The 23303-nt window shown below is 42.2% G+C and overlaps 2 protein-coding genes across 2 annotated transcripts; both read left to right on the forward strand.

The window, feature by feature from the left end:
* The first annotated feature begins 3553 nt into the window (after positions 1–3553).
* On the forward strand, positions 3554–10650 carry ASTL (astacin like metalloendopeptidase). Its single transcript, XM_051982944.1, has 5 exons — positions 3554–3838; positions 6131–6248; positions 7251–7432; positions 9878–9959; positions 10169–10650. Exons 1-5 carry the CDS (start codon positions 3685–3687, stop codon positions 10332–10334), a joined length of 702 nt encoding a protein of 233 aa, XP_051838904.1. The 5' UTR covers positions 3554–3684; the 3' UTR covers positions 10335–10650.
* Positions 10651–17121: 6471 nt separating this feature from the next.
* Positions 17122–21527, forward strand: LOC127552408 (apical endosomal glycoprotein-like). The gene is made up of 4 exons (XM_051982945.1): positions 17122–18008; positions 18975–19100; positions 20243–20370; positions 20879–21527. Exons 1-4 carry the CDS (start codon positions 17708–17710, stop codon positions 20999–21001), a joined length of 678 nt encoding a protein of 225 aa, XP_051838905.1. The 5' UTR covers positions 17122–17707; the 3' UTR covers positions 21002–21527.
* The last annotated feature ends 1776 nt before the right edge of the window (positions 21528–23303 follow it).

The raw sequence follows: 23303 nt of genomic DNA on the forward strand, positions 1-23303 counted from the left end.
ATAGATAGATAGATAGAGAGAGAGAGATAGTACCTGCAGCACTTCCTTATATATAAAGGTTCCTTTAGATCTATGTTACTTTGTAGATTCCCATCTATTCAAAAATTAATAAGTCCCTACCTTACTTTTACTAGTAAGTCAGAGACATAAGTTCAAAACAAAGACATTTAATGAAATAGCATTGTAAGAAAAATAGCAGTAGAACATTTTTCCTTGTATATCTAGGACATACTTTCCCACACACATAATGTTGATGGAAGAATGGGACATGCTCCTAAGGAACATGAAGCCAACTTATGTCTCTGCCAGTACAGAATCCTCAATATCTTCTGGAGATATTATCAAATTTCTGTTTCTGAACTTGCTTCTTGCTGGGCTTTCTTCCTGCTGATCTCCCTTTCCCAGCTTTAGTGCTGCATCTGTGAAACTTTTGACATTAATTCAAGAAGGTGTACAAGGGCCTAATATTTTTAAGAGAAAGATTTTGTTTCTTGATGTCTCCTGGGTTTTTCTGTTGCTGCTGGAGGTGTCATCCTGCTGTTTCCTTTGGCTTTTCTGGGTAATTTACCTTTCTATCAGCTTCAAAGTTTTATCTCTTCAGAGTTCCTTACCTGCCAACTAGTTACCCAACACGAGCAGACTAGAACTGAGAAGGCTCTCCCTGACCAAGGAACTCTTTAGTCACAGCCCAATCACTCCCAGCTTACAAAAAGTAGACACAGAATGCCCCCAGAAATGATACTTGATGATTTCTTGTTCACTTTATATTTGGAGCAGTCCTTAGTCGCTGACAACTCTGACTTTGAAATTCCCAAGAGCCTCTTGGCTTAATGTACAAATGAATAAATTTGAGTCAGCACAGGAGGTAAACAAAGATAGCAAGAGCACTGTTAGCTACTCACTTCAGCTGAATCCCAGTCTTTATTGTATATATTATTATTATGTATGTCAGCAGCAAAACTGTCTAGCCTTAGGTCTGTGGGGGTGGGGCAAGTAGGGGAAAAACTTATTGCCTCCTTCTACATACATGCAAGCAAACTTTAAGCCTCAGTTGGCAGGTGAGGGAGGCCCATGCAAAGGAAAGCTTCTACTTATTAGGAGCTACTGCAATTTCCCCTGAAAGTTATCAGTCGTATAAAGCAAGATAGGATTGGATTTTGTTTATATTATATTGTCACAAATTAGCTTTTATCCTCTATCCAAAATTTCCGGATGTGTGAGTAGTGAATATCCAAGTACAGAAGTGCCCAGAGCTATTACAATGGCTCCACTAATCCACATGTGTACCAATGTCTCCATTGTTTGGAAATGTTGAGGGATGAAATGCCTTGCCTAAGATCACATGGTCGAAAGAGATCAGCAGAATTTGAACCCAGGACTTCTTGACTCGGGCTAGCTTCATATCAACTATGCTACACTACCTTTCTGTCAAGCATTTTTTTCCTCTATCAGCAGATATTAATTGTCTACTTTCAAGTAAGAATTTGAAATATTTATTTTTAATTTATTATTACTATTAAAAGGGTCTCCATAACAAAAAAGTTTGGAAACCATTGATTTACTTGTTTTGTTACTTATTTCCCCAACCAATTTTTGTTCTAATTGCTCTATATAGCCCTTACATGCGACTAATTACCCAGTTATATAGGTGTTCCATCCCACACCTCCAACAAGCCCCCTACATTGGTAACCCTCTCCTTAGTCTCCTGGTAAGACTAATTATGCTCTTCCTTCAAGAGCAGTGAGAGGATGTTTAAATATGGGGTAAGATGGATGGCTATAGGGGAGATAAAAGCTGTAAAACTGGCTACTGACCATTCAGGACACAAGCTCATTAAATAGATAATATTTGTTGGGTATCTATTATGTACCTGACTCTGTATAAGGTGCTATGGGAACTATAAATGAATCACTTCCATAAAGGAATTTATGATCTGATTGATGAAGACAAAGTAGTACAACCATGCCATAAACATAGATTCAAGAAAGAACCATCTCATCTCTACAATGGATTTTTAAAAAATTGCACAGAAATTCTAATATTTAGTGTGCTAAGAGTTCTCAAGACAATTTTATTGATGTCTTTTGTTTTGTCAGCCATTTTCAGATATTCCTCCTCCCTTATCCCCCACTGAATTACCCCTTCTAATAAAGAAAAATGATCAAACCAAACCAACTAAAACCCCATGTCAAGCAACAAATGAAGCATTCTTCATCATAGTCTTTCATTTCTAACAAGTGCTGAGATGTGCACTTCATTATCTGTTTCCTGGGACCCAGATTGGTCATGATAATGAATTTGGATCTAGCTATCATTTTTTTTTGTTGTTGTTTATATTCTTATAGTTATAGAGTATACCATTCCAGTTCTACTTTCTTTGTTCTACATCAATTCATATAAGTCTTCTTGTTTTTCTCCCAGTTTCTTATATTCATTGGTTGAGGGGGTTCAATAAAATCAACATTTTAAAAATATAAATGACTATATCCTAATTTTCTAAGATTGAAATTTCATAAAATGGAGTATAAATGTGCAAAAGGAATTCCAGGTCAGAGTACTATCGTACTCTGGAAATGAAGGACTGATGGAAGTTCCCATTTATATCACATCTTATAGTTCAATAAAGGACTTTCTTTCACAACTGTTTTATGATGTGCTACTTTTCTCCTGGACAATTGAATATATTCTTAAATAGATTCCCTACCTCAAACTTCTTTTTTCTTTATTCCATCCTTCATGCAACTACCAAAGTGATTTTCCCTAAGTGCGGGTCTTCTCATATACTCCATTGGTTCTAGATTTCCTCTTTGAGAAAATATAAACTGATATGTTTGATAAATTCCTTCATAACTTGGCTCTAGCCTATATTTCCAGAGTCATTATACTTTATACTTTTTTTTTTACTTTCTTACTTTCTGTGACACCACATCTCCCATCTCCCTTATTTCCCCCATTTCTACTAGCCATATCCTATATACCTGCAATACATTCTCTTTTTACTTCCACTTCAAAAGATTCCTTGTTTCTTTCAAGACAGTGCAAACAAAAATATAACTTTCCTTTATTTCTTTCTCCATGAATCCTCAATAATTAGTGCTGTCCTAAACTTCCTAAACTTTATTCAGTCATTTCACTCATGTCTGATTCTTTGTGACCCCATTTGGGATTTTTGTTTGTTTTGGGTTTTTTTTTTTGACAAAAAGAATGGTTTGCCATTTCCTTTTCCAGCTCATTTTACATATGAGGAAACTGAAGCAAACAGGTAACTAGTTGGCATAGTGGACAGAATGCCAGGTTTGGAGTCAGAAAGACTTCTTCCTGAGTTGAAATCTGGCCTCAGACACCTACCAACTGTATGACCTGGGAAAGTCACATCTGCCTCAGTAAATGCCCCAAACAGAGTTATAAAGAGTAGAGTATGACTGAAAAATGACTAAATTAAAAAAAAAACCACAACAAATTAGAAGGAAAGACTCTAATGGAAGTGATAATGACCAACTCTTCCTTCTCTTTGTCATATACACTCAAAGGCAGTTTGGTGGGAGTATATTATCCTTGAATACCTGGATTTTCTTCAAAAACTGGTCCTGTGTGTGACTATATACCTTCCTAGACTTTTTGGGTTATTAGGGATAAAGTGCATTTGGCTTGCTATTGGTAGACTAGAACAGGAGGTAAAAGACATGAACATTTTGAGGCTTGGGTGGGTCCTTATCTTTTTTTTTTTTTTTTTTTTAAATCCTCAGCGTCCCTTCCAGCTGTTTTCTGCTGCCAGTTTCAAATGGCCCAAGAAGGATGGAATAGTAAAGATCCCATATCTTTTCTCCAGCAAATATGGTGAGCAGAGACCTTGGGAGAAAATTATCAGGCTTCTTTCTAGATGTTGGGAGCCTGGAAGAGTGGTGTGGGCAGCAAGCTGGGTAGATAATTAAAAAATTGTGGTTATTTTACTTATTCTGTTTGGGTCATTCTTGGATCTCCCTTATTTTGTGTCCTATACCTTGTGTTTCTTTGTCTTTTCTTTCAGCTTTCTGTTTATAAAAGTTCCACAGATCTTTTCTTTTAAGATCTCAGGACTCCTCCCCAAACATCCATAATGATAGGTGACCCTCTGGACCTTGATGAGCATTTAAAAAGTTATTGTTGTTGTAGATCAGTTGTTTCAACCATGTCTAACTCTTTGTGACCCCATTTGGATTTTCTTGGCAAAGATACTAGAATTGTTATTTCCTTCTCCAGCTCATCTTACAAAAGAGAAAACCAAAGCAAAAGGGTTTATGTGTTGTGTCTTAGGGTCATATAGCTAGTATGTGTCAGAAGCCAGAGTTGAACTCTTAAGATGAGTCTTCTTGGAAAAATAGAATTGGAAGGGAGTTGAGATAGAATCTAGTTTGGCTCTCTTATTTTACAGCTAATATGTTGAATGACAGAATCAGGTTCCAAAAATATCTCAGTAGGCTAGAATACAAGAAAATGAAAATTAACAGGAATAAATGTAAAGTCCTACAATAAAGTTAGGAAAAAATCAATATTACAAATACAGTATATCCAAGGATATACTGGAATCAGCTTGAACTGGCTTTTGAGAGCCCCATATTAAATTTTCAACATGAGCATTCATACTTTGAAAATTAGCAAATGATTCAAATCATGAGTCAATTTGTTACTTTGTTGGTTATCCAGACTTAAGAAAGTGATGAGGGAAATATTAATAATACAGATTAAACTTAAAAGTTTGTACTTTTTTTGGAGAGCTGATTATTAAACATTTACCATATCTCTGAGTATAGCTTAGTTTGGCTTAATGGAACTTCCTATAAAAGACTGAGTTATTGGCTGATATCAAGTTAATATAAACTAACAGTAAGATTTATTAGTATAATTATAATGTATATTATTCTCCTTATTCTATTTTTTTGTTCTGTATCTATTCACATTTTCTCAGGCTTTTCTAAGTTTCTTGTATTTATTGGTTGAAGAACCAGATTATTTTTAAAATTTCTTACCAATATTTATATTTTTCTAATTATATGTAAAGATAGTTTTTATAAGATTTTAAGTCCCAAATTTCTTTCCTTTTCTCTCTTCCCTCCCCTCTCCCCAAGATGGCAAGCAATCTAATATAGGTTATACATATATAATCATGTTAAACATATTTCCATAGTAGTCCATAAACCTATTTCTACAAGTAGTCTTATTAAAGAAAGATAAAAAACAAAAGCAAAAATCATGAGTAAGACAAAACATAAAAAAAATGAAAATAGAATGATTCCATCTACATTCAGTTTTCATGGTTATTTCTCTGGATGTGAGTGTCTTTTTACCATCACAAGGACTAGATATTTTAAGTGAAGCCCTAAAAGTCTTAGATTGTATTATTAGCATAACAGTATTAGAACAAGGAGGATAATAGTCTCACTCTAGTAGTCTGACCCCATTTGGGTGCAAAGCTGAAATATTCAGTAGCCATTTGCTAGAATGGAGAATGGTCTGGATACCATGCTATAGAGAGATCTGAAAAAGAGAAGCGAGAGTCATGATACTTGTCTTCAGAACACGAAGGACTTTTGAGAGAAAGAGGATTCTGGTTAACTCCAGAGAATGAGACTAGTAATAATGGATAGAAGTCATAGTGAGGTAGATTCCAGTTTGGTATTAGGAAGAGCAAACTAAAAAGAGCTGTCCAAAATTAGAATGACTTGCCTCAGAAGTAGTACATTCTTCACCATTGGCAGTGTTCTAGCAGAATTTGGATAAACATCTGCCATAGCCATTGGAAAAAAAAAGATTTCAATAACCAAAGGTTATTGACTTCTGGGGCCATCTTTAATTTTGGGACTTTGAGACCAAGACCTAAAGGATTCCAACTTGCTTGGGGCTGTGGAGTTACTTAACCCACGTAATCTGACTCCTAGGCCAGTGTTCTTTTCCCCATTCCACACGGCCTTTCTCTGAGATTTTGTTTTGGGAGATTTTTTTCCTTCTTACAAATGAGGGTTACCTCCCCTGAAAATGTGAAATAGGCAAGTATTTGAGTACCAGAAGTGAAGGCAACAGCCAGATGCTGTGTCTCCATCTATCTGGTAGGAATGCTAAAGACAATTACTATGTGTGTCGTCTCCCTTCCAGATCAGCCCAGCCGAGAAGTCATTCTGGAGGCTTTTGCTGACTTTGAGCACTTCACTTGTGTTAAGTTTGTTCCTCGGACAAACCAGAAGGACTTTGTTTCCATCATTCCCATGTCTGGGTAAGAGCCTCTGTATTGGTGAGAAGGGATGAGACAGACAACTTTTTACAGCATCTATTGTTTTTCCTTCTGGTCCTATTTCCCAAATAACTTTCTACTGAGTCACATATATAGGGTATTTGAGCAATAATCTAACGACTAGGTCTATAGTTTTTCCTACTATCCCTAAAGGATGAGTTCCCAGGCTTGTGCTTGTTGGGTGGGGAGTTTCAAAAGGGCATCTAGGGAGCACAATGAATAAAGTAGCCATGTATGAATTCCGGAAGACCCGAGTTCAAATGTGACCTCAGACAAGTTAGCTAATCTCGTTTGCCTTAGTTTCCTTATCTACAAAATGAGCTGGAGAAATAAATGACAAACCACCATAATATCTTTGCCAAGGAAATCTTAATTGGGGTCATAAAGAATCAAACATGAATGAAAGCTTATCTCCTTTTAGACAGAGGATCTTAATCTGTGATTAAACCTGCTTAAAAATATTTTTTTTATCAGTATTTCCATATAATTACTTTCTTTTGTCATATTTTGAAATTTCTTTTATGCAAATAAAAAATCCTTAAAGGCAGCTAGGTGGTACAGTGGCTAGAGCACCAGTTCTTGAGTCAGGAGAATCTGTGTTCAAATCTGGCCTCAGACACTCTAGCTGTGTGACCTCAGGCAAATCACTTAACCCCAATTGCCTCCCTCTAAATAAATGAAAATCATTCTTCTGAGAAGTGGTCCATGGACCTTACCAGACTCAAAAAGGGTTTATAACAAAAAATGGCTAAGAACCCCTGCTTTAAATGATTGAAAAGTTTTCTTCCAGCCCTGAATCTTAATGATTCTACTTCATGGCATTCCCCAACCCTGGCTCCTCTTCTGGACAACTCTAATGAAGAAATTCTTGATATTGTGTCTCTCTCACTTAAGCAAGTTTTCCCTCCTCTGCCTGGGATAAAGTAATTTTTTGGTACTCGGGCAGCTAGAGGGGATGGCCACTTGGCTCCTTCGTGGCTCTAGGTGCTTCTCCAGCGTGGGACACAGTGGCGGGATGCAGGTGGCCTCTCTGGCCCCCTTCTGCCTCCAGAAGGGTAAAGGTATCGTGCTGCATGAGCTCATGCATGTGCTGGGATTCTGGCATGAGCATTCCCGCGCCGATCGGGACCGTTACATCCACATCTCCTGGAAAGAGATCCGGCCAGGTGAGTACCATGGCCAGCTGCCAGCAATCACCGCACATGGATACTTAGCCAGGTGGGAGGGAGAACTTGAAGTTCAGCTTGGAAGGACCAGCTAATGAAAAGGAGGGGGAAGTAACAGTGGAATGTACCCCAGAAACTCTGCTTGGGAACCTGGGATTAGGGAGTTTGTCTGGCCTGCTTCTGTGGGCTTTCTGCTTCAGGCAGTAAGACTTTCTGCCTCTTTTCTAGCACACAGCTAAGGAGGTTTAATGGCTGTCCCTAGCTATCTCCCCAAGGGCTCCTAGAGTCAGGATGATCCCTCCTTTTCTCTGGTGTATGTGCATGTGTTTGTACATGTGTATGCATACATATATACATATGAATATGCTTGTATGTGTGGGGAAAAAAATCCCAAAGTGGAAAAACTATGTTTTGGTCCATATCCGGTCTCCTAAGCTGTTTCTCTGGATGCGGATGGCATTTTCCAACTCATGTCTATTGGAATTCAATAAATATCTAAGTACCTACTCTATGTAAGATGCTGTGCTGAGCATCAGGTACAAAGACTAAAATGAAATCATCCCTGTCCTCAAAAAGCTTATGTTCAAATTAGGAGTAACACAGACAAGTTCTTATAACAGAATTCAGATAAGGAACAGACTCGGAAACAGCCATGATCACCCAGGTACTGTAAATAAGAATATAGAGATAAGTAATTACATAATTTTAACATGAAAAGAACACTCCCAAGGTGGAGAGGGGATGGGGAGAATTCTTCAAATAAGTAGTAGGAACTGCACTGAGCTGTGAAGAAAGATAAGGGGTGGGAAGTGAGGAGGAGGAAGATGCTGGACATGGAGAACAGACTGTACAAAGCTCAAACATAGAAGATTCTGTGTGGGGACCAAAGAGCTAGAGGGCAGTTTGAGAAGACTGGAGGTTGTGTGAAGGGAAATAATATGAAATAAGACTGGAAAAGTAGGTGGGGGGTACAACAGGGTAGAGAGGTTTCAATACTAGATTCCTGGGCACTAAGGAGGATATGAAAATGCAAACAGTCCTGTCCTTAAAGAGCTCCTCTCTAAGACATGATCCTTGACCTTGTACATGGTACTAGTACAAAGCAGTGCCAAAGGAATTCTAGGCAATAAAGTGGGGGAAGAGATTGGTGTAGGGCGGGATGGTCAGAAAGCTTCCTAGGAAAAATGGGATTTGGGCTGAGGTCAAAAGAATCCTCAGAGCATAGAAAGGTAGGTAAAGGAAAATGTTTCTTCTTTGGGGAAGAGTAGATGTAAATGAAGAGTGGAAAATGAGACCTGTCTGGGAGATGATGAATAGACTAACTTGACTAATGAGTTCTCTCCTAGGGGAGTTCTAGGAGATGGAGACCATAGCTCAAGGAGTTTGGATTTTATCTTCTAGACCAGAAGTGGAAAACCTTTTTTCTGCCAAGAGCCATTTGGATATTTATAACATCATTCATGGGATGTACAAAATTATCAACTCATAGAACTCGAGCAGTGGGAGATGGTTGTATCTAGCTTTTAGCTTATTACCTGTCATTGCCTTGGCAGGGACAGAACAAATGGTTTTGAGGGTTTTATATGGCCTGTGGGCCTAATGTTCCCCACCCCTATTCTAGACAGCGGGGAGCTATTGAAGGTTTGTGAATAAGGAAATGATAGGATGAAAGCCTGTTTTCCATGTCTTTCCATGTCTTCTGAATTTGAAGTTAAAGGAACTGGTTATGAATTTCTCTTGTCCTGAGATTCAATCACTTTTTTTATTTGGATTTCTCCTGGTCATCTCTAAAATGGTGGGTTAGACTAGATGATCTAAAAGACTCCTTCTAGTCATGATGCTATGAAAACAGTGAATTAATTTGATACAGCATATAGTGTAGGAATCTGCCTAGAATTGGAGAGATACTGGAGGGAAACCAACTAGACAACTACTAGTAGTCTGGTGCTGGTGCTGGTCTTCTTCCTGCTCCTGTTGCTCTTCCTCCTCTTTTTCCTCCTCCTTCTGTTCTTGTTGCTCTTCCTCCTCTTCCTCTTGTTCTTGTTGCTCTTCCTCCTCTTCCTCTTCTTCCTCCTCCTCCTGCTGCTCTTCTTCCTCCTGCTGCTGCTCTTCTTCTTCCTCCTCCTCCTCCTGTTGTTCTTCCTCCTCCTCCTGTTACTACTACTACTACATACTAGAATAGTGGTACTACTGCTAATTGCTATTAGTACTACTAAGTATTAACAGTAATAAACCACTCAGATAGGTGGATGAAGTTGTGGGATTCAGTCTGGCTGGGGAGTAACTAGAGGAATCTATAATCTGTGTTGCTATTTTCTGTTTTCTTTCCCACTAAGACACTTATCTAAGTCTCCAGGAAGAAGTGGTACTTTAAGAAGTGCTCACTCCTGAGCATATAGGAAGGGGAGGGTCTGGTCTACGTTTGTTTTGCTTTCTGACTTTCAGGCTTCGAAATCAACTTCATCAAATCCCAGAACAGCAACATGCTTGTGCCTTATGACTACACATCAGTGATGCACTATGGGCGGTGAGGATGCCTTGGTTTTAAGAATTTGCCCTTGATTTTGAGAATCCCAGGTAGTTTTTATCCTGTCCGGACCTCCTCCCTAGTAGGTATTGGGCTGTGAGTTAGGAAACTCTGTGGAATCCGCCTTATTGCATTCCTTATTTGCTGGCCACTGATTTTAACTACCTTGTCTTGTCTTCTGGCCTCATTTACCCTCGTGGGACTCTCAGATATGCTTTTAGCAAGAGCGGTAACACTACCATCCTGCCACTGGCTGGACCGGACATTCCCATTGGTCAGCGGTGGAACCTAAGCACTTCAGACATCGTTCGGATCAATAGGCTTTATGAATGCAGCCAGACCGTGAAAGATTCAGGTAAGAAAGAGGAACCATAGGGAGAGAGGCAACATAAATAGGTGGCTGGCCCCTAAGCTTACAAAGAAAAGATGAGTCACTCATCACTCTATAAGAAAAAGGAAAAGTCAGGAGAAATGGGTTGGAGGATGGAGCCAGAATGAGAAGGGGTATCCTTTAGGAAGCCATCTAGACCAATAGATCTAATACAGGGATCCCTTCTCCAGATCCTGGGAAGGTAGTTTCTGGTTGAATACTTAGGGTGATGAGATGTTCCCTTCCTGAGAAGACAGCCCATTTTATTGTTAATGTAGGTAATATTTAAAAATTTCTTCTAAATTCTACCTCCCTTCAACATCTACCCTATCATATTCAATGGATTTTCTTTTCTCCCTTTCCCTTTCCCTTTCCCTTTCCCTTTCCCTTTCCCTTTCCCTTTCCCTTTCCCTTTCCCTTTCCTTTCCCTTTCCCTTCCTTTCCCTTTCCCTTTCCTTTCCCTTTCCCTTTCCCTTCCCTTTCCCTTCCCTTTCCCTTTCCCTTTCCCTTTCCCTTTCCCTTTCCCTTTCCCTTTCCCTTTCCCTTTCCCTTTCCCTTTCCCTTTCCCTTTCCCTTTCCCTTTCCCTTTCCCTTTCCCTTTCCCTTTCCCTTTCCCTTCCCTTTCTTTCTAAGAAGCAATTGGGTTTAAAAGAATTGCCCAAAGTCACATAGCTAGTAAATATCTGAGGCTAGATGTCTAGTGGATTTTCATAATTATATGTATAATTGTACTTTTTAACATATCCCTTGTCATTTTGCCCCATTATTAAAACTATTTCCCTTGCCTAAAACAGTCTAAACTTTTCCCACTCCACTCCTTTTTGCCTGATAAATTTTTATATGACCCCTAGTTATATAGATATATAAAATAGGTATACAAATCAAACATTTACTGATAATAAATCAAAATTTCATGATCCTCACGTTGTTACATGACCCCTACATGAGATGTGACTTTCAATTTAAGAAGCTTAGGTCATGACTTTTTTTGCTTTATTGTAGGATCATTTCCATCCCTATGTTAAAATCCCAAGTAAATTTCACTTTAAAAATAATGTATTTAGGGGCAGCCAGGTGGCGCAGTGGATAGAGCACCAGACCTGAAGTCAGGAGGACCCGAGTTCAAATTTGGCTTCAGACACTTAACACTTCCTAGCTATGTCATCCTGGGCAAGTCACTTAACCCCAATTGCCTCAGGAAAAAAAAATAATAATGCATCTTACATTGAGTGGTAAATATTTTATTTGAGGTCTTACATTATTCTTGATGTACTTTCCTCTTTTCTCTTTGGAGTTAAGGGATATCCCATCACTATAGTTCTTTCAGTCATACGTGTCTTTCAGAGGTTCCAATTTTATAGTTTTATTTGGATTTTTTTTGTCCCCCTTAAATTTCATTTTAAAATTGTCCAGGTTGGTGAGTTTCCTGCCAAATACATTTTCCACCATCTTTGTGAGAGTCTCTTCATCCTTTGCCAAGGGCTTATCATTCTGGTATCATGATTCAGCATATAATACCATTTCTTTCATGCATCAGTTCATAGCCATTTGGGAACAGGTAGGGAAATTAATTGCAAAAATTTGAAGAGAACCCCAAAGCTATCCTTGTTTCCTTTTTTCTGTCAAAAGCTTGGATTTTGAGGAACAGAACAAACTGAAGCTCTGTGCCCTTCCTTTGTCTGGGCCAATCCATATTTAGATGCCAGCCTTTTTGTATTTAGGTGCACCAATAAAGTGGGAGGATGGGGCATATGGTTGGGCAGATTTGACCTCATACATCGTCCAGCTATGGATTTTTGTCTGGCATGGAGCATATTGTTCACTATGTTTCTTCCAGCTTAAACTTGCAGGGGGAGCTCTCTGCTTGAGAGCTGAGAACTGGTAACCAGAGATTCAATATCCACTGTTGTACAGTGACTGCTTTATCATAGTATGAGACTCAGAGGCTATATCATTCCTCTATTTAAAAATCTTAAGTGGCTCATTTTGATATTATAAGAAATCTTTTGGTTTGGTAGAGAAAAAATGCTTTTTTTTCCCCATACACATGTCAAAATCATACAAAATTCCTTGAAAGGAGACTAGATCAGAGGAGAGTTTGTTCAATAATTCTGGTGATTAATACCAAAATGAGATGTAAAACAGGGAGACATATGCTTGCCAAAGATGTTTACCATTTTAATGAAAGTTAAACAGTGGGAAATGGAAAAAGGGTACTCTCTACTAGTATTATTCAGACATGTCTGTTTGTAGATGACATTCTGCTGACTGCATCAATCCCTGGAGAATTTTAGAATCTCCTAAGTAAGCTCCAGTCACCCAAGAATTTGGAAGGAAAAGTTATGTGGAACATCTCTACAATACAATATACAGTTGAATGGGCAACTTAGAGAACTGGCATACCTCCCTCCCTCCCCCTCTCTCTCCCCTCTCCTTCTCCTCCTTCTTTTCCCTCTCTTCCCTTTCCCCCCTTTTCTCCCTCTTCCCCCTCCCTCTCTCTTCCTTTCTCTCCTTCTTCCCCCTTTTCCCTTTCCCCTCCCTCTTTCTCTCCTCTTCTACCCCTCTCTAGAGTCAAATTTTGAAACTGTGTCTTCATGTCTTTCAGGCTAGTTTTCGTTCTTCTGTTTATCAGACTCTATGAAAAAAAAGAGTTGAGAAATAATTTAAACACATCCAATTGAGTTAGAAGGAGGAAACAGTTGCTGAAAAAGGAGTGGCTTATGTATATACCTTTATATTTTATATATATGTATATAATTTAAATTTTGACACCCTGGACAGGGGGGGAAGGGGAGGAAGCCCTGTTCCTCACTCCGGTTAGAGCTGTTCTTTAGTCCTGCTTGACTCCCACCCTCAGGTTATGATTCCCTTGCAAAATCTCTTCTGTGTGTCTTTCTCTTTGTTCTGTTTCAGGGCTCCACGGTGAGAATGATGGCAGTCACAGAAAGTTGGGGGTTGTGGAATTAATTGACCAAAAAGAAAAGAAGCTCCGTCCCACAGAGGCCCCTTTCAAGGCTCTCCCTTCCCTGCAAGCTGTGAGCCAGGCTGGGGAAGGAGACAGAGCATCTCCTGGCTGGCCTGATTCTGCCCCTAGTGAACATCCTTGGGGGAGAGAGATGACAAACACTACCTTGTCCATCTCAGCATCTTCTCCTGGGACAGCCCGGACACCAGAGGTAGTTTCCCCCTCTGAGGGAGTCCCTTTAGAGACCGTGAAGAACAGGCCCATTAGTTTACACAACACAGAAACGACTCTGGTTGTGAGTGAGCCAAGTACCTCTGCCCCTCTCCTCACACTGCTTTCCAGGGGGACAATGGCCAGTTTTCCAGAACCCACGTCTGTGCCCGAGACCCACAACAGCATTCTAGCAGTGGGACAAAGAGGTGGATCGCCGGGCGCTCCCCTCCCTAGCAGGGGAGGCTGGTCTGAGGACACAGCTCCCTTGCTTTCTTTTTCTTCTGGGTTACAGAGCCCCAGCCCAGACTGGCGAGCCAGACTCAAGAGCACCACGGCAAGTATTCGGACCTCCCACCCCAGCCTTGGCAGTGGCCCAGGACCCCACAGATGCCAGCTGTGTCCCCAGGAGCAGACGGACTCGGCTCCCACTGCTGGAGGAGGGGCCCTGGCAAGTGGGGGCAGGGGATTTCTCTGGCGCCTTCTGAAGGCCTTGACCATGGCATCGGCCTCCAGGAACCTGCCAACCCTCAGAGGGGCCGGAGCACGGGGTCTAGGGGCTGGAGACCAACTCTTTTCTGCAGAACCAAGAGGAGATACCACTTTGCCTGAGCCCCCAGGCGTGGTATTCCCTGCCCATGGGACACACAACCCTCAGGCTGCTGAAGAGCCAGCCCAGACCCTCATGGAGGGAGAAAGAAGAGAAGCAGATTTTGGGGAGGGAGAAAAACTAAAACAAATAGCCTTTGGAGAAGCGACTGGTGTCCCAGATGGAGCAGCCAGGTGGACGCTCTCCCTAAGAGCAGGACAGGACAGTACCTGGCCCAGGTGGGGACCCAGGCATGGGAGTTCAGAGAACGATGTTCTAGGACAGCTCAGGAGGGACAATTCCTCCAGGAATCATGTGGGAGCGCATCTCTCCCAAGAAAAGTCTCTATCCAGCAGCCACAATTTAAGTGGGGCATCAAGCATGGCTCTAACTCCAAGAGAAGGAATTCCTGTTCTGGGGAGGGGAAATGGAGATTTCATGGTCCCCGGGGCCATCTCAGGAAACCCAGTTATCCCAAGCCTGAGAGCAGCCAGCAGTAGCACTAGGGAGGAATTTGGAAGCGGCCCTTCTACTCTTTTCCCAGAGAAAAGGCACCGACCATCTCTCAAGAAGGGGAGCTTCATTCTCTGCAGTTCCAGGGATCCCAAAGTGAGGTGGGACTTCCGAACACCCTCCCAGCAGCCAACCGTCAGACTCCTTCCTCGACCCCCGTGGCACCTGCCCTTTTCTCGAAGCCTCTGACTAACAAGATTCCAGCTCAGATGGAGTCGCCTGTGCTGGCTGCTTTCACCCAGACCCCTCACCTGAGCCATCTGATGGAGAATGTGACAAGAAATCACTTTATTTTCCCTGTTTCTCCGAGAAACCCCCCCTACCTGGGAATGGAGACTCCAGATGAGGTTTTTCAGAGGTCTGGAGGAGCTCACTCTGAGGTCAGGACCACCGCAGTTGATGGAAAGGAAGAAAGACAAATTGGTTCCCTTTTCACTGTGGGGTCAGCATTTCCTGAAGGGGAAGTGGCCAGCCCTGCTGTCTCTGTAAATTCAGTCCTGTCCCTGGAGGATTCTGGGAACCAAAAGCCACATCCTTTTGGAAGAATAATACAGGGGAGCCTGGGAGTAACTGAAAAGAACCAGATTCTTTCCTCTGCCCCTCTCAGGAGATGTCCCCCTGGAGGGATCCAACTTTTCCTAGGGGGATCCATGATCCCCCTGCTTCCTATGGAGCCTGAGAGAATTTCAAGGGCATATAAATCCAAGGAAACTTTGAAACTCCCATCCTTAGGGGTGGAGAGAAAGATAGCAACCTTTCTTTCCTGGATCTCCAACTCTAGCAGCGTCACACTGGGGCATCCTGTGCCTCTACCCCAGTCTCTAGAGCATCCTCGGAGCCAAACTTTTCTTCTTGCTGAGACCAAACCAGGAATGCTAAGACTAGAGAGGGCTGCTGATCCCAAGTTGGCTGGGCCAAGAATTGTACTTTTAAAAAGCCCATCAGGCCTCTTGAGCCTCATCCCTCTTTGGGAATGCTGGGACCCAAATGGAGTCAGAGTTTTGGTCTATTTTCCAGAGCCTGAGGCTTTGGAGAAGAAATATTCCCCTGCTTCTGGTGAGAGCACCTCTTCAGCTACAGAGGCCATGGTCCTACCCTTACAGACCTTTAAGACTCAAATCCCTTCCCTGAATGGACCACAAGAGAAAAAAGGGAGGGACCAAGTTGGAATTACACCTGGTCCTTTGATCCAGACCACAGTAAAAATGGCCCATTTGGTGAGGGATAAAGTAATACAGATCCTAAGGGAAGAACATGGAACCTCAAAGGAACAGGGAGGCAGAGACCCCAAATTCCTCCCCTTTAGGTCCAGCTTTGGTGAAGCTCTGCCCTTGAGAAATCCTTCTTTGGGGTTGAATGCCTCCTTTCAGAGAAGTCCCCTGCCAGCTCTGGGGACTCAAACTAGTAACTGGGCTGGAGGGACACTTCCTCCCTTGGCTTCCTCAGCAGTGGGGCCAGAACCGTGGCCACAAGAAGGGGGAGCTGCTTGGACAAGAGTCCTCCCTGGGGAGCCCATGGTGAAGGAGGGCAGACTCAAATTTCAAGCCCACCCCAAACTGCTTTCCCTGACTGGGCCTGGGATGGAGGCCCAGGTTACTGGTGTCCCCTCTGCATTGTGGGAGGCTCACAATGAGAAAGCCAGAGAAGAGGGAAAGATGCCTTCCCCAAGTCCTTCAAGGGTTGGACGCGGCAATAAGCCCTCGACGGACTACTTCAACCCCAGAGAGCCACTTAGTGCGAGTCTGCTCCACCATAAGGCTTGGATGGCACAACAGGGGGTCCAAAGTAGGCCTACTGATGATGAACACATCAGCCAGATCCTGCCATATGGAAGTCTCCCATCTGTGAGGAGGGAAACCGTCTCCAAGTTCTTCACCACTTTTAGAACAGAGAGGGAGGCTGAGGAACTCAGAAATGTAGTAGGGAAAAGTAAGAGCCTGGTTGAGTCCTCTACTGTCCATTCTGAAAGAGCCAAGTCTTCCTCAAGCCAGTTACATTTGGTCAACCTATCTTCTCCACTGGACCAACCTATTAAGTCCACAAAGATTAGGTCAAAAGTCCATGGCTCCCAGGGAAGAAAGGAGGGACTGGCTTCTTTTTCCTCAGTGGATATCACTCTACCTTTGGACAAAACTTCTTATTTCAGTATGACCTTTCCCCTTTCCTTTTCTTCCTCCCCTTCCACCTCTCCTTCCCTTTCCCCCCTCACCTCCCCTTCCCTTTCCCCCCTCACCTCCCCCTCCCTTTCCCCCCTCACCTCCCCCTCCCTTTCCCCCCTCACCTCCCCCTCCCTTTCCCCCCTCACCTCCCCCTCCCTTTCCCCCCTCACCTCCCCCTCCCTTCCCCTTTCCCCCCTCACCTCCCCCTCCCTTTCTCCCCTCACCTCCCCCTCCCTTTCTCCCCTCACTTCCCCCTCCCTTTCCCCCATCACCTCCCCCTCCCTTTCCCCCCTCACCTCCCCTTCCCTTTCCCCCCTTACCTCCCCTTCCCTTTCCCCCCTCACCTCCCCCTCCCTTTCCCCCATCACCTCCCCTTCCCTTTCCCCCCTCACCTCCCATTCTTTTTCTTCATCTCTTCACCAGAATCTGGCCATCACTAAATTATCCACAGTTGCTTCAGTCATAAGGAAAGTAACCACCCTACAGAGACACCAACAGAGCCTTCCCCTCCAGAAAAGTGGCTTTTTGCAGGGTCCACACAAGGCTAACAATGGTAATCCAGTTTCACGGACTCCTCAGACCTGTGACCAGGCAGAGCAGGGAGGGGGCTGTGCCCAGAGCCCAGAGGACCCTGCTTCGGGGGACTCACTGGGGAACATCAACTCTCAAGGTCCAGTGCTGGGCTCTTTGCCCCATCCGAGGTGGTTGGAGCCCATCTCTTTAGTGAGACTTGGAGCACAAAGACAAAGCTCTGAGCTAGAAGCTACATCTGGGCATTCTTGGCTCTGCCTCGATGGAGACTGCTGGGAGGTCATTTTGCAAAGCCTTGAGTCTTCCCAAGACCTTGAGACTACTAATGTAAAAATCCTACGGGCCAAAAGCCCTAGGCCAAAGCCTCTCCAGAGGAAGGGGGCGGGCACTGGCCCCCCCAGAGATGTCCAGATGCCAGAGGAGGGACTTGGGTCCATGCAGCCATCACCCCCACCAGAGTCGGATCATCCAGACTGGTCTGCACAGTCTCCGAGCTCAGGGCCCCATTCTATGGGCAGTCTTTCCTTGAGACCTGCCCTTTCTGGGAGAAGGACAGAACCTTGGTTCTTTGACTGGTTCTGTGGCTTTGAGACAGACTTGTGTGGTTGGCAGCAGAATGGGACCGGTGCTGTTTGGGTGCTCACTCGAGAGCAGAACAGTGATCCCTGGATGAGCAGCCACCCCATGGAGAGCTCTTGTACTTTCCCTGGAGGTAAGTGGGCTCAAGGAGTAGAATGAAGCTGTTACCTTCTTATAGGGGTGATTATATATCCTGAGCCTGAGAATGAGAGAACAGGGGCCTGGAGGAAATCGGATAATGAGTGCTAAAAACACAATTTGTCCACCTCGGTTCTTCCTCTTAGCATATGTTGTATAAGTGGAAAGGGTGACATTCTGAGTGCAGGCAGATAGAAGTCTATTAGTAGAAGGAGTTTATCCAAATTTTAAATCTCAAAACTAGGGAAGTTATAACTTACCCTCAATTTACTTACCTATAAAATGGGAATAACATTGAGCTTTTCTCACAGGATTGTTAGATCAAATGAATTGTTGACATAGATATAAAAAGTGCTTTGTAAACCTTAAAGTGCTATATAAATTTTAAGTTTTCTTTCCCTGTTGAGAAGAGATGTATCTGGCAAGGTCACTAAGAATCGCATGAGCCTCTTAATGTTTCAGAACATTTCCTTCAAATGAGACCCCCAATTTCCTACCATCTAAAACCATTTGTTAAACCTACAAAGTACAAAGGCCTAAGCTTGATGCCAGTGATGATAGCTAGAAAATGACACACCAATCTAACCAAAACACTAGGTGGCTTTTATTTTTCTTCTTATGTGTATAAAGCAGTTAGGCTTGGAGAAAATGACCATTTTACAGATGTGGAAAATGGAAATTCAGAAAAACTTTCTTGTTCAAGTTGACTTAGTTGACTCTGGTGCCTGAGCTCCTACTTAAGTGATTTTAAAAAAACTTCATTTGTCTGGGTCTATTTTTTACTTGTAAAATGAGATTAAGAACAAAAGATTTCCAAAATCATCTTTAATATTGATGTGTTGGGATTTTGTTGGGCCTGCTTGGTAGTTAGTAAGAATCCTAAAAATTTTAGTACTGAAGATGCTAGGTCTTTTATAGTTGGATTTCTCTGTTTTTTTCCTTGCCTTTTTCCACACCCCAGGAAGCCATCTGTCTCTGAAGAGCCAGACTTCTCCACAAACAATCCCCAAAGCTGTTCTGATTAGCCCAATTTTGCATGGAGCCAGATGGGTGCGATTTTGGTATGGTCCCCTGCAGCCAGCCATGGGTAGGTGTCAAATTATCTGGGAGGGGGCCTTGATTACAAGGTTCTGAGAGCCCACATGGCTGGACCCTTTTAAGGATACTTCTGGATTACATTCTCCCATCTTTCTGGATTGGATGGGAGCATTAAGTACAGATCTGTTTGGGTGTGCTGATTGCTACCTGAACCTCCAGCCCTTCGAGATGAATTGATTGTTACCTGGATTTTGTTTGGAATGTAGCAGCCAATTGAAAGCTGAGGATCTCTCCACCCTCCTCCTGGGTCACAGTATCAAGGCCCCTCTTTCATCCATCACCACTGCCTCTATATCAGAGGGACTTCAGCCTTTGGGTCCCTCTGCTTATCGAGTTCTACTGGGAAGCATCCTCTGGGGATGATGTCTAGAAATGAGATATAGCATAAATAAAGTACTGTGTAAACCTTAATTATTACTATTACTATTAGAAGTAGTAAAAAATTGTATGTGCCTCAAAGTATAATATAAATGCCATCTCCTAACAATAGAACATGTACACAACATATTACTTATTTTGTGTTTATGACTGTCATAATATTATATGTGTCTGTCACACATTGACATTTATAATACACAAGTGTATGTATATGTAGTGTTTCTACCTAATGTCCATCCTACTCCAAGGAATAAGGGAGCAGGGAGTGGTATGTTTATAAGAGAGCAAGAGGCATAGGGTGTATACATATACATGTATACATGAATGTTTTATGATTACAATTCATATAACTTATATATAATATATAACTATAAATTTATACAAAGAATACAAACTTATAGATACATATTTTATACATAATATATTTAATATCTCTATAAATATGACTAAATGCACATATTAAGTATATATAATCTATAAACATAGATAATATATACTCTGTAAACATATATAAATAGATAATATATACATAATAAACATATGTATGTATATATACTCTATAACTTCTTGCTATCTTATATAATGGAGGTACATCGGAGACCCTCCTTCTCTCATTCCCTGAAGCAGAATGGATAGAAGACAGACACTAGTGTTTTAAGTCTATACATTCCAAACTAGGTTTCTCCTGAGGTGTGTGATTTCTAAGAGTCCCTGATTCTGATCTCCTTCCAAGGAGGTGGGTTTCTTTGACAGGAACCATTAGTGTCTATGTCTACTCTCGGGCTCAATTTGGGTGGCATCTAATCTGGTCCAGCGTGGGGCACCGGAGCTTATCCTGGAGCTGGGTAGAAATGAAACTATGGGCATCCCGGAAGATACAGGTGAGTATTTCACTCTTTATTATGGGTGGGAAGCTGGGGACATGGGCTCTGAGACTTTAGTCTCCAAAGTTTTGGGACCTTTGGGATACTAAAAAAAAATTCACCGTTTTTAAGAGGTTGGAAATGGAAATTTCTAAGAATAACAGAGTCAGAAAAAAATTGATAATTGAGCATGTTGTCTAAAGAAATGTCCCCTGAGAGGAAAAAACCAAGAGGGTGTGTGTCTTGAATTTATTATCTACTTTTTTTCAGTCTAGTTTGATTTTAGAGTTTAATGGTAAAGTACAGAGAATATAGATCCCTTTGGCCACAAAGTAATCACAAAGTAACTGATGATCTCAAGGGTATTTTTGATTTCCTAAGGATGTTTGGTACCATATAGGAGAGAAGAGAACTAAAGTGATAGGGGAGGAAGAAAGGTTTAAATTATAGATCTACATAGTTGATTTTGAGATTTCTTATCCAGTTTTAAATGACCTTGAATATCTTTCTTTGAACCTTTCTACAGGTGATGGTGGAGGGGATTCAAGGCCCAGAAGATGGTGCTCATGTGAGCATTGATAATCTTTCTGTCTCTAGTCACCAATGGCCAAAGGGAGAAACCAAGCTTCCTTGTCAGAGGAAGCTTTAAATAAAGATTGAATTAAAAAAATAAGTTCTGAGCTGTCATATTTGAGTTTTAATATTAAGGGGAACTTGCACATAAAAATTCAATATACTTATTAAATACCTAATGTGAACCCAAAATACAGTGTTAGATATCAGATAGCTTTTTCCCTTTGTGGAATTTACATTTTATGGGGATTTTCAAGTAAAATTGAGATAATTTGAGAAGGATAAGGTGGAGTTGGACAGACTGGAATAGGGAAGATAGTAAATTAGAGGTGAGGTGTTGAGGGCCTGAACAAGGGTAGGGAAAGTCAGAGGTAAATTAGAAGAAATTATAGAGGTAGAATCCACAAACTTTGAAGCATAATTTGAAGTTTGAGGGAGAATAAATTCGTGGATAATCCTGAGGTGATTGAGATGTGGGTGGTGCCCTCTAGAGAAGTAGAAGTAGGTGGGTCAGCAGACTGCCTTCCCTGCAGTATAGATTGGAACAGTAAGGTATCCTATTACCTATTACTTCTGCTATTAACTTGAACAGTTTAGCGGACACTGCCTGTTCAGTTAGTATAAGATGCTAATTACTTTGTTCTACTTGCAGCTTCAGCTGTAGAAAAAGTCTTGAGCCTTGTCCTCCAGGGCAAAGTACTTACCAATATATTTTGAGAAGAGATCTTGTATAGGGTCCTGCAGAACCATGGCCTGTCTCAGGAGCTTCCTCAAGATAAAGGTGAGAGTATTTGCAAATGTGACAATTTATAAATGATCAAGAGCCAGCAACTTCTTTTTTCCCCCCATGTATTAACAGGGAACTATTCTCCCACTACTTATCTCATGGAAGTAATTGTAAGCAAAATTTTATGTAAACTAGGATGGAATCTGTAATTTTATTAGTTAAAGGGAACTCCCATGTGAGGATAATCCCTCCATCAATGCAGGTCAGCACATTCTCTGCAATTTACTGACAATGGTTAGAAGGCAGATAGATGGCACAATGGATAGAGTGCCCAGCCTGGAATCAAGAAGGCTCATCTTCATGAGTTCAAATCCAGTCTCAGACACTTACAAGCTATATGATCTTGGGCAAATCACTTCACTCTGTGTATCTCACTTTCCTCATCTGTAAAATGAGGTGGAGAAGGAAGTGGCAAACCACTCTAGCATCTTTGCCAAGAAAGCTTCAAAAAGAATCAGACACAACTAAAGTTGTGACTTGTCCTGGGGCATGTAGTATGTGGCAGAAGTGATATTTGAACCCAGCTCTTTCTGCCTGGGAGATCAGCTCTTTACCTCCTCTACCAGCTTGCTCCTCATTTAGTAAACTTGAAAGCCATATAGAAATATAAGCTAGGAACTGTTCTTTCACAGGAATTTCAAGTTTGGACATTCGTTTGCAGCCTAGAAGGGGCTCTAGAGGAAGTCTGGTACTTGGCCAGGTCCTGCTGTGAAGTGTTCTTTCTTCTTGGTGGATTAATGCCTATTTCTACAAGGAGTGTCATGTTCTTGTCTCAGACAGACCATTACTGGGCTTCAGGAAATAGCATGAAGCACTGAATAGGCTGGTCCAGGCTCAAGCCCAGTATTTAGGATTAAAAGGGTGATGTCTCAGCAGTAGAAATTTGGGGGTTTGGAGCAAGCGACACAGAAAGGGTTCCCCAAATCAGCTTAAGATAAAACGTCATTGTTGGGGGTGGGAGAGATCCCAGGTGTGTATGTGCATGCTTGAATAAAGAGACTGGGAAATCTTAAAGCTTTTGATGGTGGTGGGTGAAGGTGGACAGGAAGAAAGTCATCTGCTAGCTTCCCTTATTCTGCAAAATAGGTGTTAAACTGAATCGTTTCTAGTTGCTAGAGCGTGGCTTTAGGGCAAAATACAGTCTACCACCTCCCCTCAGTCCCCACAGCCAAAGCTACAGCTTTTAGTGCTAGGAACTCACACCATTAGTGATCCTGGGACTCAATCTGAGCTGTGGAAAGGACAGGCAGTGTAAAGCTGAATATAGTGATGAGTTAGGGTGGGCTGAGGAATGGATGGAATAGGGAAGGCTGCTAGGGATGTGTGTGTGTGTGTGTGTGTGTGTGTGTGTGTGTGTGTGTGTGATGGGGCTGGAGGTATCAAGTTAGACATTCTTTTAACTCCTCCCCTCCAGTCCATTAGTCTCCAGCACTGAGACGAAGCATGTCCCAGAGCTGTTTAAAGTGTTTTGCAGAGATTGCAGGGGACATCTGCAGGGTGTTTCTTTCCCTCACCTATAGGTGGTATGGGGAGGGAGGAGGAGTTACTGAGTGAGAGTGATATAGACCCTGCTTCCAGAAAGAGAGAAGGA

This window comes from Antechinus flavipes, chromosome 2 (assembly GCF_016432865.1).
Source record: "Antechinus flavipes isolate AdamAnt ecotype Samford, QLD, Australia chromosome 2, AdamAnt_v2, whole genome shotgun sequence".
NCBI lineage: Eukaryota > Metazoa > Chordata > Mammalia > Dasyuromorphia > Dasyuridae > Antechinus > Antechinus flavipes.

Excerpts from the sequence above, each read along its gene's own strand:
- ASTL (XM_051982944.1), top strand. The coding sequence starts at position 3,685 with ATGAACATTTTGAGGCTTGGGTGGGTCCTTATCTTTTTTTTTTTTTTT. Across the intron at positions 7,433-9,877 it reads CTGGAAAGAGATCCGGCCAG|GCTTCGAAATCAACTTCATC; the intron begins GTGAGTACCATG and ends TCTGACTTTCAG. Across the intron at positions 9,960-10,168 it reads TCAGTGATGCACTATGGGCG|ATATGCTTTTAGCAAGAGCG; the intron begins GTGAGGATGCCT and ends TGGGACTCTCAG.
- LOC127552408 (XM_051982945.1), top strand. The coding sequence starts at position 17,708 with ATGCCAGAGGAGGGACTTGGGTCCATGCAGCCATCACCCCCACCAGAG. Across the intron at positions 19,101-20,242 it reads TCCCCTGCAGCCAGCCATGG|GAACCATTAGTGTCTATGTC; the intron begins GTAGGTGTCAAA and ends TTTCTTTGACAG. Across the intron at positions 20,371-20,878 it reads GGGCATCCCGGAAGATACAG|GTGATGGTGGAGGGGATTCA; the intron begins GTGAGTATTTCA and ends ACCTTTCTACAG.